Source organism: Cryphonectria parasitica (genome assembly GCF_011745365.1).
Source record: "Cryphonectria parasitica EP155 unplaced genomic scaffold M406scaffold_3, whole genome shotgun sequence".
NCBI classification, from domain to species: domain Eukaryota; kingdom Fungi; phylum Ascomycota; class Sordariomycetes; order Diaporthales; family Cryphonectriaceae; genus Cryphonectria; species Cryphonectria parasitica.
The window spans coordinates 77,708-92,093 of record NW_024468911.1 but is presented as its reverse complement, the minus strand read 5'-3'; the positions used below and the strand labels follow the sequence as shown (position 1 = coordinate 92,093).

General features: G+C 50.8%; 5 protein-coding genes across 5 annotated transcripts; 3 read left to right on the top strand and 2 right to left on the bottom strand.

Moving 5' to 3' along the window:
- Positions 1 to 640: 640 nt before the first annotated feature.
- M406DRAFT_287530 (6-hydroxy-D-nicotine oxidase) lies at positions 641 to 2,674 on the bottom strand (the record flags this gene model as incomplete). The annotated part of the gene is made up of 2 exons (XM_040918743.1): positions 641 to 2,347; positions 2,436 to 2,674. The coding sequence occupies 2 exons, from the start codon at positions 2,672 to 2,674 to the stop codon at positions 883 to 885; spliced, it is 1,704 nt and encodes a 567-aa protein (XP_040777603.1). The 3' UTR covers positions 641 to 882.
- A 555-nt stretch (positions 2,675 to 3,229) lies between these two features.
- On the top strand, positions 3,230 to 5,474 carry M406DRAFT_355276 (cytochrome P450 monooxygenase GliC2). The gene is made up of 7 exons (XM_040923129.1): positions 3,230 to 3,406; positions 3,512 to 3,702; positions 3,777 to 4,425; positions 4,505 to 4,724; positions 4,793 to 4,857; positions 4,946 to 5,053; positions 5,234 to 5,474. Exons 1-7 carry the CDS (start codon positions 3,275 to 3,277, stop codon positions 5,459 to 5,461), a joined length of 1,593 nt encoding a protein of 530 aa, XP_040777602.1. The 5' UTR covers positions 3,230 to 3,274; the 3' UTR covers positions 5,462 to 5,474.
- A 662-nt stretch (positions 5,475 to 6,136) lies between these two features.
- Positions 6,137 to 7,899, top strand: M406DRAFT_274011 (O-methyltransferase). The gene is made up of 5 exons (XM_040918206.1): positions 6,137 to 6,401; positions 6,466 to 6,589; positions 6,699 to 6,822; positions 6,936 to 7,390; positions 7,456 to 7,899. The coding sequence occupies exons 1-5, from the start codon at positions 6,228 to 6,230 to the stop codon at positions 7,776 to 7,778; spliced, it is 1,200 nt and encodes a 399-aa protein (XP_040777601.1). The 5' UTR covers positions 6,137 to 6,227; the 3' UTR covers positions 7,779 to 7,899.
- A 303-nt stretch (positions 7,900 to 8,202) lies between these two features.
- On the bottom strand, positions 8,203 to 10,188 carry M406DRAFT_337606 (FAD binding domain-containing protein; the record flags this gene model as incomplete). The annotated part of the gene is made up of 3 exons (XM_040921274.1): positions 8,203 to 9,475; positions 9,574 to 9,774; positions 9,926 to 10,188. The coding sequence occupies 3 exons, from the start codon at positions 10,186 to 10,188 to the stop codon at positions 8,203 to 8,205; spliced, it is 1,737 nt and encodes a 578-aa protein (XP_040777600.1).
- A 1,414-nt stretch (positions 10,189 to 11,602) lies between these two features.
- On the top strand, positions 11,603 to 14,094 carry M406DRAFT_355270 (MFS gliotoxin efflux transporter glia). The gene is made up of 4 exons (XM_040923128.1): positions 11,603 to 12,014; positions 12,097 to 13,024; positions 13,157 to 13,372; positions 13,445 to 14,094. The coding sequence occupies exons 1-4, from the start codon at positions 11,772 to 11,774 to the stop codon at positions 13,774 to 13,776; spliced, it is 1,719 nt and encodes a 572-aa protein (XP_040777599.1). The 5' UTR covers positions 11,603 to 11,771; the 3' UTR covers positions 13,777 to 14,094.
- The last annotated feature ends 292 nt before the right edge of the window (positions 14,095 to 14,386 follow it).

Below are 14,386 nucleotides of genomic sequence, written 5' to 3'. Positions count from 1 at the left end.
AAAAATTTTTTTTTTCAAAAAGAAATGATCAACGATACCTAGGTATTCGGCGCTCTGAAGATGACCAAAGATCTGCCCGGCCCAAAGAGCGAATTTAGTCCCTCCTAGCCTTCATGGGTACCCATTTACCAACATAGGCAAGTTGCCACTCGCATGGTCCCCGAGATCGCAAGGCTGACGAATATAGTTCGGGCAGGAATCCTACCGAACGGTCAACCCCACCTTCGCTTAATAAAACCCTATGCCAATAATCATGATCATCATGTCGCCGATGACTACTTGCATACAGTTTGTCCGTGGCTTACGCTTGAAGGAATACATGCTCATCGGGCCACGCTGGCTACGCCGAACCAAGCCTGGTCGGCACTCCTTTTACCTGCACTATGGGAAAATGGGTAGGTCCAATGCATAGAGGTGATGAATTCATGGATGAGGAATGATTGAACCCTTTGTCCTACTAAGATATATCACACATTTGCAGCCGCCGACAGGAAGCCGTTATTCTCATATTTGTTCTATCCTTGGCAGGCTTAGAGTGGATGAACAGTCCTCAATGCTACAACACAGGCAGTATACCCACCCGTAGATCTGATGGTAGAAATGAACACTACAAGTTTCCCTCTGCGGTTTCTTGGAGATTCAGTAATTATTTGGTTTATTTCTATGTGAGCAAGAACATAGACAATATTAGGTTTATCTGATGAAGAGACGGCATTCGTAGTATTATGAAGAACCTCGGCCCATAATCAGGAGGCGAGGGGAAATATAGCACTTGAGAAAGAACTGGATAAATTAGACACGATGTCATACTTTGTTCTCCTTGCACTTTCCTAGGGTCTTTGTCTTCTGCTGGTGACGGCCACTCGATTTCCTCCTACATCTCTACCCTGTCGTAGACCCAGCCAGAGTTTCGAAATTAGTTTTGCACATTCTGCCGTCTGGAAGGATCTCCCACCCTTCGCTTCCCACAGCTATGGGATTCCAAAACAAGCCCTTGGGGTCGTACTTCCTCTTCACCATCAGCAAGTTGTCATAATTACTCCCAAAGAAAACATCTTGCCAATCACGTTGCTGGTAGTCCGCCTCGTTGATGTACGCCCCAGCACCAGGGGTCACGGCCTCGATCTTGGGCATGATTTCATTTGTGATGCGGTCCTGCCGCGCCTTCATCTCGGAAAACGGCACGTTAAAAGAGTACGGCAGCGAATAGGACGACATCACTGCGGCGTGGCGCCACTGAGGCATCACGGCGCGGGTTGCGCTCTCGAAGCGCGACACATTAACTGCTTGGCCAATGAACGTCCCACCGATCTGCAGCGTTGAGGCATTGATGGCGGCGCCAACGTCCGGAAGGGCGTCGCGTAGGAGGAAGCGTCCGCCAATCAGCGACCCACCCGCTGCGCCAAAGTGGCCTGCGGGCAGGGGGCCGAAGTAGTATGTGTAGTAGTCTTGGTACGAGTCAAACGACGTGTAGTTGGGCTGAACGCTGACATTCATGGAGGCAAATGAGCTGAGCACGGGAGCGAGCGCGATTGCGAGGTCGGCCTTCGTGCGGTTGTAGCCCGTCAGGGAGTACAGGGTCATGCTAGTGTTGGTCGCGTAGTATGTTGCCATGTTGCCAGCGTCAAGGATGCCCGGGAGAGCCGTATGCCAGGCGTCGAGTACGGCTGCATAGTCAAGACCCAGCTCCTCGATGACGAAGGCGGCGCCGCTGGTGATAGCATCAGCATGAAGTTTGAGGGTCACAGACACCACGACGCCGTAGTTGCCGGCGCCAGAGCCACTCAAAGCCCAGAAAAGATCGGAATTGTTGCTGAATGGGCTGGCTGTGACCATCTCCCCGTTGGCAGTTACCACTTCGAACTCGAGCGTTTGGTCGGCGGCTAGGCCCAAGGCTGTAGCGAGAGGCGAGTGGCCGCCATTCTGGACATAGCCACCAGCCACGCCTACAGTTGGGCACTCGCCTGTCACCGCCACAAGGCCAACGGCAGCGGCAGCATCCAGAGCCTCGTAACCCTCTATTCCGGCACCGATTTGTATGGCCTTTCCGGTATACTCAGCATCTGACCAGTCCTTGATTTGCGTATCCTTGAGGAAATGAGTCCAAATGGCAAGTCCGCCTGCTCCAGTGGATCGTCCCATATAATCGTGTGCGGTATTGCGAATTACGAGTCTGATGTTGTGTTTCTCTGCAAATCGGATCGTTGCCGCGATGTCGTCAGCTCCCATTGCTTTCACTGCATAGCGAACGTAATTTCCAAAGAGGCAAGGAGAGCCCTCCGATGTGAAAGGGTCGCAGCTAGCGTTGGCAAATATGGGTGCCTGAACCGAAGAAGATGAGTTGATACTGTGCAGCAGATTACTACCGTTAGCAGCTGCCGAATCCCCGGCTGTCTACCTACCCATGCTCGACGCATGTTGGATTTGAAACTTACTGGACCGGCGAATACGTCCACTCAGACGCGAGATCATTGCACAAACTCTCGTTATAGTTGGGGTCATGACAGGGCGACCCGAGCGGTACCGTCTTGATGAGACGACCGGTTACAGTGGTGTTGAGAGTATTCCATTCGTTCTCTGATGGCCAACAAGAATCCCAAGGGAAGCATTTGCATGTTTGGTTCCCTCCCAAGGCTGCTGCCACCACAGGCCAAAGTATGAGGTAACAGAGCATGACAAATTTCATCTTGGGCTGCCTGCTTCTGTCGATGCACATGTGTGATTCCTCCAAGCCCTGGGCCGTGGGAAGTTCTGTGATACTTCACACCCGTTTACTTCCTGTTTTCTCGGCCTTGAATGATTTATTCAATAGATACATCCGGACCCAGGTGACGTATGTTGTTTGCCGTCAGATTACGTCGAATTGTGAAGACCCCCGGATCTGACTGCGGCTGCGTATAGCGGCCGGCCCGCTCGGTGGTTATTCTTAATCATCATGGCCGAAGTCTGCCAATGCGTCTGTTGGTGCTGACAGAAAAACCACCGAAACAGTTAACCCTCGAGCTGGAAATGATGAAATACAATCATGTCTAGTCTATGCACGACAGACATTCCATTCGGTATCTAGGTAGTAGGAGCCCGGGGTAGTAACTGAGTCCAGAGCTTGCTGCCGCATACACAAGACCTTGCGCTTCGTTCTGCTGAGTAATACTTCATACGTTCATACCAATATATCATTCTATTTTCTTTGCATCCAAGTAATTTCAAGTGCTGTGTGTAGAGAATCCAAAAGATATTCCTGGCTTACCCTCTATTCTCGTTTGACCCGAGCAAAATGCCTGCAACGCATTTGGACTGGTTCATGAATTACCAGAGCAAGCTGCCTCTGCCCAATTGGGCTTTGCTTGCAATGTCTCTTGTTGTCCTATATTTGGGTGTCCGTAAATACGGGCTACAAATCATAGAGGTACGTGCGCCGGTACAACCACACATAACTATACTTGTTCTCTGCGTATCCCAATTGTACAACAAGTAAATGATCCTTAGGGAAGGGGCTGAACTTTACATTCAGGCAGTGATCTCGTGGCTCCTTAGCACATTCAATACCGGGACCCTATCGAAGGGAAAACAGATTTCGGGTCCAAAATGGCAGTATCCCAACGGCACTGTCATAGAGCGGTTCATCAACGGACGAGCCAACTCGGAGAAGTGGCGAAAGTATGGCCCAGTGTATCGAGTATGGAATGGGACACACCCGGAGATGTAATTAGCCCCGACCTTCAAATGCGCCTGTGGGCATGTGAGATTATGCTGATGCCCCGTCCCCGAATGTCCAGTGTCATCACCACCCCAGAGGATCTGAAGCACTTCAGTTCCGACGCCAATGATCACCCGAAGAACCACAATATGAACTTGGGCTGGTTTGTTGGAGAGCTCCTCGGCCAGGCCATGGGCCTTCTCTACGGGCCAGACTGGAAGCGTCTCCGCAAGATCTTCGACCCGGCCTTCACGCACAGCGCGGCTGTCTCTCGAATTAACGTGGTAGACGAGGCCGCTCGTAAATATGTCGAAGAGTTACCTCTTCAGGCAAAAGAGGCCGAAAACAACCTGGGCCTGACACACAGTACGACTTGTGATGCTTCGTCATTCACTCTGCCGGTGCTTCGGACCTTCACCAAGTTTCCCTATTTCCTCACTGCGCGTGCTATCTACGGGCCTATGACAGAGGAGGAGGAGAATGACTTGTGGAGCATTACGCAGAAGAGGGTGTCGCTGAATCAGTATTGGGTCGGCGGAGGCCCGTATCGATTCGAGACGACTACCAGGTTGTATGATGCCCCGGCTTTCCAGCGTCTGAGAGAGTTCAACAAAGAGTGGCGCGAGTACAATGCCCACTTAGTTGAAGACAGAAGGTTGAAAGGGGAGAGTGTGCCGGTAGTAGCGTACTGGGAGGAATTTGAGAAGGGAAATATGGCCATGGTCGAGGTGAGATTGGTTTCCCGCTCCAGATCCGTAGCGAGTCCGACCACAGAGGATATGCTGATGTTCAACTGCCTCTTATCAGCTCCTTCAGACTTTGGACGAGCTCCTGATGCTCAACCTCGATGTCATTACGCATGTCCTCACCTGGTTCATTACCCTTGTCGCCGAGCATGAGCAAGTCAAGCAAGAGTTGCGCGAGGAAGTGGCCGCGAATAAGGACAATCTTCTGGAATACCTCACCAAGACCGACTCACATTTGCACCGGTGCTTCATCGAATCCATGCGCGTCCGACCATTTGCCAGTAAGTCCGTGACTTGAGGGGTGGATACGAGGTATGTAAATATGCAAGCTAATATCGGACTCCTGCAGTCTTTACAATTGGCGAAGCTTCAGCTGTTGTGAAGAACTTTCACGGCGTCCTTGTGAAGCCCAATGTGAGTAACAACCCACACTGATCATCCTTTTCTACTGTAGATTGCGAACTCCATTGATGCTAACGAAAGCCTATTCTCTACTGCCTAGACCCAAATTCTTGTGGACGTCCTTGCGATCAACGTTCGCAACCCATTTTGGGGCCCTAACAGCGAGTCTTTCGACCCATCTAGGCTCATGAGTATCAAGCAGGCTGATGTACGTATATTACTATTCACTCTGATTCTCAACATTAACATTATCGGTGTCATATTCATCATTCTTGTAAATGAAAAGATGAATGAATAAAGAACAGAAAAACCACCATGAAACCCAGACCCATCTGGGCAGTCGCTAGTCATGTACTGTTGGCAGAGACTTAACTGACTCTTTGTGCAGCTCCGATACAACCTTCATTCATTTGGGATTGGCAGCCGCAAGTGCATGGGGCAGTATGTTGCAGGGCATATTTTGAAATCACTCGTGGTTCATTTGTTTGACACCTACGAGGTTTCCCTTTTGGAGGGCAACCAGCCACGCACCGGTCACGAAACCAACAAAAATAGCTGGACGCCCAAAGCTGAGGGGTCGTTGCTGTTGACTAAGCGAGACGGATGCCTGCATTGATTCGTGGCGAGTTCCAATGATGTTCCGCAATGAAGACCTCTTTTCATCTTGTAATCAGTGCTCCAGATACTGACGAGAAGCCAATATTGGACCGGGCATGTAGGGACTTGCAGCTTTCGAATAATATTTTTGCATCTGTACAGGCAAAATCTCATGATGTAATTCTATGTGGGATCAGTCGAAAGATACTCAACATTGAAATATTGATATATCAAGTTATGCGCGATGAAACTGCATAATGAAGCACACCATTGCCCTGCACATATTTTGACCAAAACTGCCCCAAGTGACTATATAACACTTGCTTCGAGATTAGTCTTACTGCTCAACTAAAACCACTGCCCCTCACCGCCCCCCCCGGGGGGGGGTCTCATAAAGTGAGCGAGTGAGACAGAAATTCGAACAGGTGATCGCTTCGCAGAGCCAGAGGATATTCGGAAGTGCGGAGTAACAATGTACGGATTTCCAGCGCAGATTATCTTATTACTAAAAGGAAAAGGAAAGCAGAGAGAAACACCCGAAGCCGAAGCCGATTATTTGGTGAGATTGACCCCTGACTGCACCAGCATACGTCGATCCCGACCCCGACCCCGAAAGTATATACATAAATACGTGTAAAAACAATACAGCGGGTGATGTATAAATTTTAAATTTCATATTGCAGTCTTGTTCATATCAGAACACCACTCCATCTTATGATCAATGGTCCGCGGGCAAGCCTTGGATAAGTTAACATTACTCAGCCTGCCCTCGAGGTCATACTGTCATGGCGTCCCTTGTCCCAGCCCCAGCAGTTGTTGCTGAGGCAGAACGATTGGTTTCGATACTGAGGAGCCATTCAGGGTCACCCGCTGACCAGGCAAAGGCAGTGCGGCAGTTGGATAAGCTCCGATGCGTCCTTCACACTGGTTCAGATGCGCTGATGTTCCAGGCTCTACCGGTAGGATATAAACAAGAACGGCTTGGGGAGGGACAGAAGAGCTCACGTTTGATGCATGGAATAGTTCCAAGTCCTTCCGGCGCTGAACGTCTTGTCAGACTTCCGGGTCTTTGACGTTGTGCCACTCAATGGCAGCATATCTGTCGAGGCTCTTGCCGCGGAGGTCAAGCTGGACCCTACCATCCTGAGTAAGAATTTGCATTTCACACTATGTTGACTAGTCATCGTTGTCGAAAACTCTTGGGTTAGATAGAAGACTCGAGGTACCAGCTTAGGGCTGACACTCACGTTTCCCAGGCCGTTTCATCCATATTGTTCTTACTCAGGGAGTCTTTCGTGAAATTTCTCCTGGGTTGTACGAGCACACATCCGCGTCTGCTATTTTCCGCTCGGATCAAGCAGCCAGCTTCTTTCGTTTGGGGTAAGTACCTCCATCTTCAAGGTTTCTCTCGGCAGACCATGTCCCCCTTGCCAGCTGGCATCCTCGAGTACTACCTGGAAGACAGGCAGAGAAATAACCCGCCCGAAACACAGCACAATGCAGTTCCCAAACTGGTGGAAGGTATCGGACTACCTGAAAACGCACTCCGCACGGGACGCACAGGAGGCCACCAGAGTGCCGTACGTCTGGGCTCACGGAGGGGAGGGGTCCATGACGTACTTCGACGCCATCGAGGCCGAGCCGACCGTGGCAGCCGCGTGGCACGACGGCATGACCATGATTGAAACCATGCAGCCCGTTGGAGGCATGTTCGCTTTCCCCTCAGTTCGAGCGGCCGTCGAGGCGGAGCCACACCGTGCCTTCATTGTGGATGTTGGCGGCGGGCGCGGCAATGCTCTTGTCTCCATCATGCGCGAGTGCGGCAGCTCGTATGGAGCCCCCATGGTGTTGCAGGACATGGCCGAGGTCTTGGAGGGCGAGGACCCCGTCCGCATCGATGGGGTCAGGAACATGCCGCACAACTTCTACGATGTCCAGCCTGTGAAGAGTAAGTAAACGTTCGGACGCATGGTGCATGGCCTCGCAATAGTTGACACCAGGTGTTCTTCTCAGATGCACACATCTACTACCTGCGTAACGTCCTGCACAACCACTATGACGAGCGAAGCCGGACGATTCTGCGCCGCATCGTGGACGCTATGGGACCAACTTCCCGGGTACTCATCGGCGAGATGATTCTTCCTGGGACTGCTGCTCCTGGAGCTGACCCGTTCCCGTTTTTCATGGATCTGAACATGTTCATGGAGGGAGGTATCGAGCGTACAGAGGAACATTGGGGAAGATTGCTCGGAGAGGTCGGTCTTCAAATTGAAAAGATCTGGAGGCATCCTGACAATCCCGTGCAAAGTACCATCGAAGCCAGGATCCAGAAGTAGGGGTTTCCCATCAGATCCCCTAGAAAAGGAATAAACACGGCAGTCATCTGACTACATTAACGTATCAACTAGATTTAGATGAATGAGAACAGTATAAAGTATGGCCCTTGAATATTTTACAATAATACCAAAGTTTGCATAAAAAGTATTTGCAACTTAGCGGAAGTTGTTGACTCAATGAATAGGTGAATCAATCTAAACACTTCACCTGATAATATACCTGATGCTGATACATGAAATTGTATATAAATGTTGTCATTGAACCAGGTATAAGATAGTTCATTTGAATAGTACATAACTAATACCAGTAGCAAAGCTATTATAAATTTTCAAATGTGATTCTTGACTTGATAAATGCGCAGCTATAGAGATAGTGATAGTCCCAGTAAGCCTTAAGCTTCAAAAAGCATTGAAGCCCAGGACGTCAAGCAACACATAGCCTCCCCCCACTTTGCATGACAAACTCATCGGATCCTACAGCATAAAGGCCATACATGAGATAATCCGGATCATAGTCATGCTTAATCTGCAATAGGCGGTCATAATTGGACCCATAAAAGGCCTCTTTCCAGTCCCCCCGGTACGTAGGATCAATCTCGTTGAGCACTGCACCACCGGGCGTCGCGGCCTCTAGCGCCGGGAAGATGTCATCAACAAGAGTCCGCCGGAGCACTGACTCGTCCGTAGGGTCTGACCAATCGTATGCCTCGTGCGTCTGGGGGTTACAGTACGCAACAGCATCGCGCCAGGCCGGGTGGACGGCGTTGGGCGGGTGCGACGGCCGGGGTGAGCCGGGCGAGTTGTCCACGTTAAGAAACGAACATCCGATCCACCAGGTGCCCCCTTCGGTGATGTTGCGGTACAGGTCCATGAGGCGCTGGTTTGTGGTTGGGTCGAGCACAATGTCCCGCGGAATAAGCCGGCTGCCTATGACAGGGTAGCTGGGGCAGAGGTCTCCGTACGGCAGTGGCCCGTACGATGCGATGAAGCTGTCCAAGTAGCTGGGATACTCTGTCGTGTTGAGCTCGTAGCTGAGGCCGAGCCGGCCCAGCTCGAGAAGGAATGGACTCAGGAGGTCGTTGATAGACGAACTGTTCTGGTCCGGCATGACGAAGTTGAGGATATCCAGGGTATCGTTTGTGACAAAGGCCTGGATGTTGTTGCGGGATGTGTTCACAAATGAAGGTGCAAGACTGTACCATACCCCAATGGCCTCGAACAGCGCCGTCGTGTTGTCGCTCGACACTGTCATGGTCCCGCCAGCTACAGGACCTTCCGGATAGACCTTGAAGGTTGCGCTCAGTACCACGCCGTACGTCCCGCCGCCACCACCTGCCAAAGCCCAGTATAGATCGGATTTGTTCTCGGGCGTTGCCACCACGTAGTCTCCGCGTGGAGTGACGACCTCCCATTCGAGGACCTGGTCAGCTGCTAGCCCGTAAGCAGTGACGAGCTGCGACTGGCCACCACCCTGGGCGTAGCCACCTACGACGCCCGTCAGCCCACACTCTGGGGCGACCATACGGTAACCCGCCTCCTGCACGACCTCATACGCCTCCCCTGCAATCACTCCGGCGCCCAACTTGATAGCAGGCCCGGAGTATTGGGGCCCCGTATAGTTGGATATGATCTCTGTGGATTTGAGGCTGTACGTCCACAGAGCCAGGGCTCCAGAACCTGTGGACTTTCCCAGGTAGCTTGATCAATAATCAGCCACTACTAGTCAGCGCCGTGTTCCCCGGCTAGTTGTGGGGGTGAGAGGCTTGTACCTAACCCTGATTGCATGAAGACTTACTCAATACCTGTGTTTCTTATCACCAAGCGAACGTGATTCTCCTTTGCAAACCTCAAGCCTGCCTGTACATCAGCAGGCCCAGTCACGTTGATGGAGTAAACAGCTCGGTTTCCCAGCTCGCAAGCCACTCCTGGAGCCGTAAAAGGCGAGCAGGATTGATTCTGCCAGAAAGGGTTGAATATTTCGCCGGGTACCGGACAGCTAATTAAGTGATACCATCAGCCCAAGGCCACGAAACGGGTCGGCGGCGATTGGCTCGGATGACAAGGGGTCTGGAAAAGGGCAATAAGATAACAAGAAATAAAATGTAGGAAATAGCACAGACAGTGTTGCCGGACCGTCGTTTTGAAACGCCGTCTGTAGAGCTTCACACGCCACCTGGTCGTAAGTAGCAAAAAGCCCCTCTCGATGGCATACGTGTGCCACGGGAACTGTGAGCAACAGCCGGCCACCCACGGTCATGTTAAGCCTTGCCCAAATCTCTTCGTTCGGCCAGCCTTCGTCTCCCGGTAGAAATCTACATGATTGCGGACTAGTTCCGTTCAGCACAGCAGCAGTGAGGCCATGGGCGATGGAGAGAGTTGAAAGAAACAGGGACAAGATGCGTAATGCCATTATTCATGGAGAGGGATCAAAACGTAGCAAGAATGGATAGCGGTGTGCGACCGTGCAGGAGGTATTGTTCGTTATCCTGAGGGGTGAATCCAGAGAGGATCGCTGCTGAACGCTCAGTAAGCAGGCTGGAATTGTCCATTGATCGTGATACGAATCATACGATCCTTGATATCCTGGCTCTCATTGTTTATACCGCGCAAATTACTACGACAAAACCGCTACCCCGGGTTATGCTGAGCTTTCGGTGAGATCCAAGAAGACGTGCGGGCGCAAGATCCTTCGCTTGTATTATTCATTCTCTCCAGCACTCAGAGCTTGGCAAGCTTGGCAAGCTTACGACTCGGTGGCTTCGTTCGACAATCTGCCATTGACCCTTGTCTATGATTCGGTCGAAGGGCAAGATATTCGGAGCTGAAGAGAGCTGATATATGCGGTGGGCTACTCGGCTCTTCTGATTCAGGGCTGTTGAGCAGGCAAACGACAATTATGCAACAGAAAACACGAATCTGTACGAGGATCACTGCCTGATCCAAGGTGTATCTAGCCCATCCAGTCAGGGCGGCGAGAAGTCACCGAAACCTCAGGATAGAGCATCAGACCTGGTTAAGACCTGGTTAGAATATTATAGCGGCTACAATAATTAGAAATTCCAAACTCAATTTTTGAAATAATAATCAAGTAGCTTCGCTATATTTACAAATATATATATATATATATATTTTACATGAGAAATATGAATGGAATGAACATAGTATTATTATATGAATACGATTTAATCAATACATTCTTTTAATCTTGCAGTAGAGAAAGTAACAACTTAATAATGTTTTAAATGAAAATATGTTAAAAGTCTCTCGGCTCATGCTCTTAGGTAAGACCGAGAATGTAACCCCTACGCCCTGCACCATGGTTCAACACGCGTGCTCAAGTGCTCTTTGGCCTCGGCAGGGATCGCAAAAGAACGTCATGATTAAGAACCTTAGGAACACAATCACTCTCGCAAATCCTGATCTAGATCTATGCGTACAGCCCGTACAAAGACAGGCGGTGTGAGATTTTAATATTATGTACTGATTGATGAGTTGGACTAACGTTCAACGCATCTGAATCGGTAGCCATCATTCGAGTTGCCGATCGCTCCCGAAATCCTTCCGGAAATCCTTCCGTTGCGCGGTGCCATAACGCAACAATTTTGTCCGGCGGGAAGTTCCAGACTACCATTTTGTCCCGCCCGGGCCTCAGGTAAGCACCCAACCCACCATGAAATCGGTCCTTTAGTAATGTGAATGCATATCGAACCTGGCCCGGTCCGTCGACATGGATACTGAAGCAAAGCAGGAGCCCTCGCACGCAAAAACCCCCTCGGGCGCAAATTGCAACTGAATTGTGATTGATTTCTCGAGGTCGTGATCACACCCCCCCCCCCCCCCAAAAAAAAACAATGGCTCACTACTCCTTCTAAAGTTAAGCGTAGCTGCAGCTTGATGTTTCTGCTTCATCACCTCCATACACAACGACCCACATATCCCAAAGTCCATCATTGCGCTAAGACCTCCAAGGGAGCCTGTATCTGATTCCTGAACATGGCCGTGATGCACGAAGACGCAGACACGATGGATTCGACGCTGAGGCAGCATGAAATGGCAAGGCAAAAGGGCTCCGGCGATGAGGAAGCCGACAAGCCTGTCCGAAACTCTAGCGACATTAATGGAATTAATGGAAACCAGTCTGAGAAGCAGGAACTCAACATGTACCCGACTGGCATTCGTTTGTTCTTCCTTGCTGGAGCATCCATTATGGGCGTCTTTTTGATTTCATTGGACCAGGTCAGTGGTGTCAACGCTCCCCAGACTCAACAGCTCGAGAGTAGATTTCATGATCTGATACCACTACTGACACAATGAGCAGACCATTGTCGGCACCGCTATTCCTAAGATCACAACCCAGTTTGGTGGCCTGGGGAACGTGTCTTGGTACAGCGCAGCGTACTTCATGACCTTTGGTGGTCTTGAAGCCTCGTGGGGCAAAGTGTTCAAGTACTTCGATATCAAGTGGAGCTTCATCCTTACCTTGGCCATCTTCGAAGTCGGCAGCCTTGTCTGTGCTCTTGCGCCCAGCTCGGTAGCTTTGATAGTTGGTCGAGCTCTTGCTGGTGTTGGTGCTGCCGGAATCTCTGTGGGCGGCACCAGCATTGTCGCCTTCAGCACCCCGCCTAAAACACGGCCTATCCTTATGGGCTGGATCGGGTTGACATACGGCCTCGCTTCTGTACTGGGTCCTGTGATAGGCGGCGCCTTTACAGAGTACGTTACGTGGCGGTGGTGTTTCTACCTCAACTTGCCTGTCGGAGGGCTCGCCGCAGCCATTGTCCTTCTCTTCTTCCACCTTCCGGCTGCGGCTAGGCCTCCCCCTATTTCGCTCAAACACAAACTACTGCATCTGGACCCCGTCGGGATTTGTCTTGTCATGGCAGCCATCATCTGCTTTATTCTTGGCCTCCAGTATGCAGGAACCGTGTACCCCTGGAAGAGCAGCCAAGTCATTGGTCTGCTTGTCGGCTTTGTCGCTCTCATCATTGCCTTGATCTGCTGGTCCATCTACATTGACGAATGGGCTATGCTGATCCCGCGCCTATTCAAAAAGAGGGCGCTTTGGAGTGTCTGCCCTTATCAATTCTTCTTTCTTGGCGACCTGATCCTTCTCTTGTATTACCTTCCTATCTATTTTCAGTCTGTCAAAGGCGCTGGTGCGATTCAATCTGGGGTCGATAACTTGCCCATCGTCGCGGCAGTCGCCGTCTTCGCCGTGGCCGGGGGCCTTTTTGTTGCCAAGACAGGTGAGTTTTCATCTCTTGCGACCCAGGCTAGCTTCAAGATCCAGGCTTATATTTCCCTGGACATGAGTCAGGACGACTTCTTCATCATTATTCTTTATTTTCTTGAGGCTAATCATACCGGTGCGCTTACAGGCTATCCTGCACCAACCATGTTTGTTGGCGGGCTATTTGGTACAATCGGGTGCGGATTGCTTTACACGCTAGAGATCGACACGCCAACAGCAAAATGGGTTGGGTATCAAATCCTCACCGGTGCTGCAATTGCTTTCTCGGTTCAGAATGGCCTCAATATTGCCCAGGCTAGTGTAGAGCCAGAGGACCTTCCAGCCGTTACGGCCAACCTATATCGTGAGTATTCCATCTCAGCTCTCCTCTCTTCGTTCCGGGGCGAGGCTACTCAGATGCTGACGAGCTGCCCAGTCTTCCAAACGGTCGGCGGGGCTTTCACTGTTTCCTCGGCCGAGGCTGCCTTCATAAACCAGGCACTAGTCAAACTGCGCACGTCAGCTCCTGGGGTCAACGCGTCTAAATTCATTGCCACGGGCGCTTCGGAACTCCGCACCGTCTTCACGGCGGAGGAGTTACCCGGTGTACTCGTGGCGTACATGCATGGACTCAAAGCCGCCTTTGCCACTTCGATTGGCTTTTGCGGCATCGCTTTTTTGGTAACCTTCCTCGTGCCTTGGGGCAGGCTGCCGACCCATTTGGATGACGCTCAAAAGAAGGATGCATCGGCCAGCGAGTCTGCATAGATTTATAACCCCCGGTTGTACCAAAACCGGCCAGTGGCCGCGTAACAAATAAATTCCACCAAAGTGTCCTTGTACTATGTTACAAATATTGACTTTATTGAATTTGTGCAAGAAAAATGTGTTAAGAAAAAATGTGGACACATTTTTCTTCAGTAACCTCCTATTTCGGCACTCATTACGGGAGGAACGGAGGTAGTGAGACGGAACAGAGGCAGCGCCCGTGGGCTGATTTCGGCACTTCATACGGGGAATTAGAGGTAGTGAGAGCTAGGAGAGCAAGCAGCCTAGGAAATACCTTGCATAGGAATTACTTTCTCCAAACTGGATTTCTCGAACTAGAGATTGTGAGGCTCCGATATGCACACCCAGGTATAAAGGAATAAGCACCCCCCCCCCCTCCCTCTCTCTCGCTTAGTATCTGAGTAGAATCCTTCCGTTAGATGGACGAATCAACCCCGGTCATCCGGCTTCTGATCTCAGCCCACGTTAGCGAATGGACTACGCCATACAAAGATGTCCCTTTAGCCTTCGCCAATGATGAGAGGCACTGAGTAAGTCCTCTCAGATAGTGGACACGAATACGCTGCATGGCTGTCGCCGGTGACAAAAG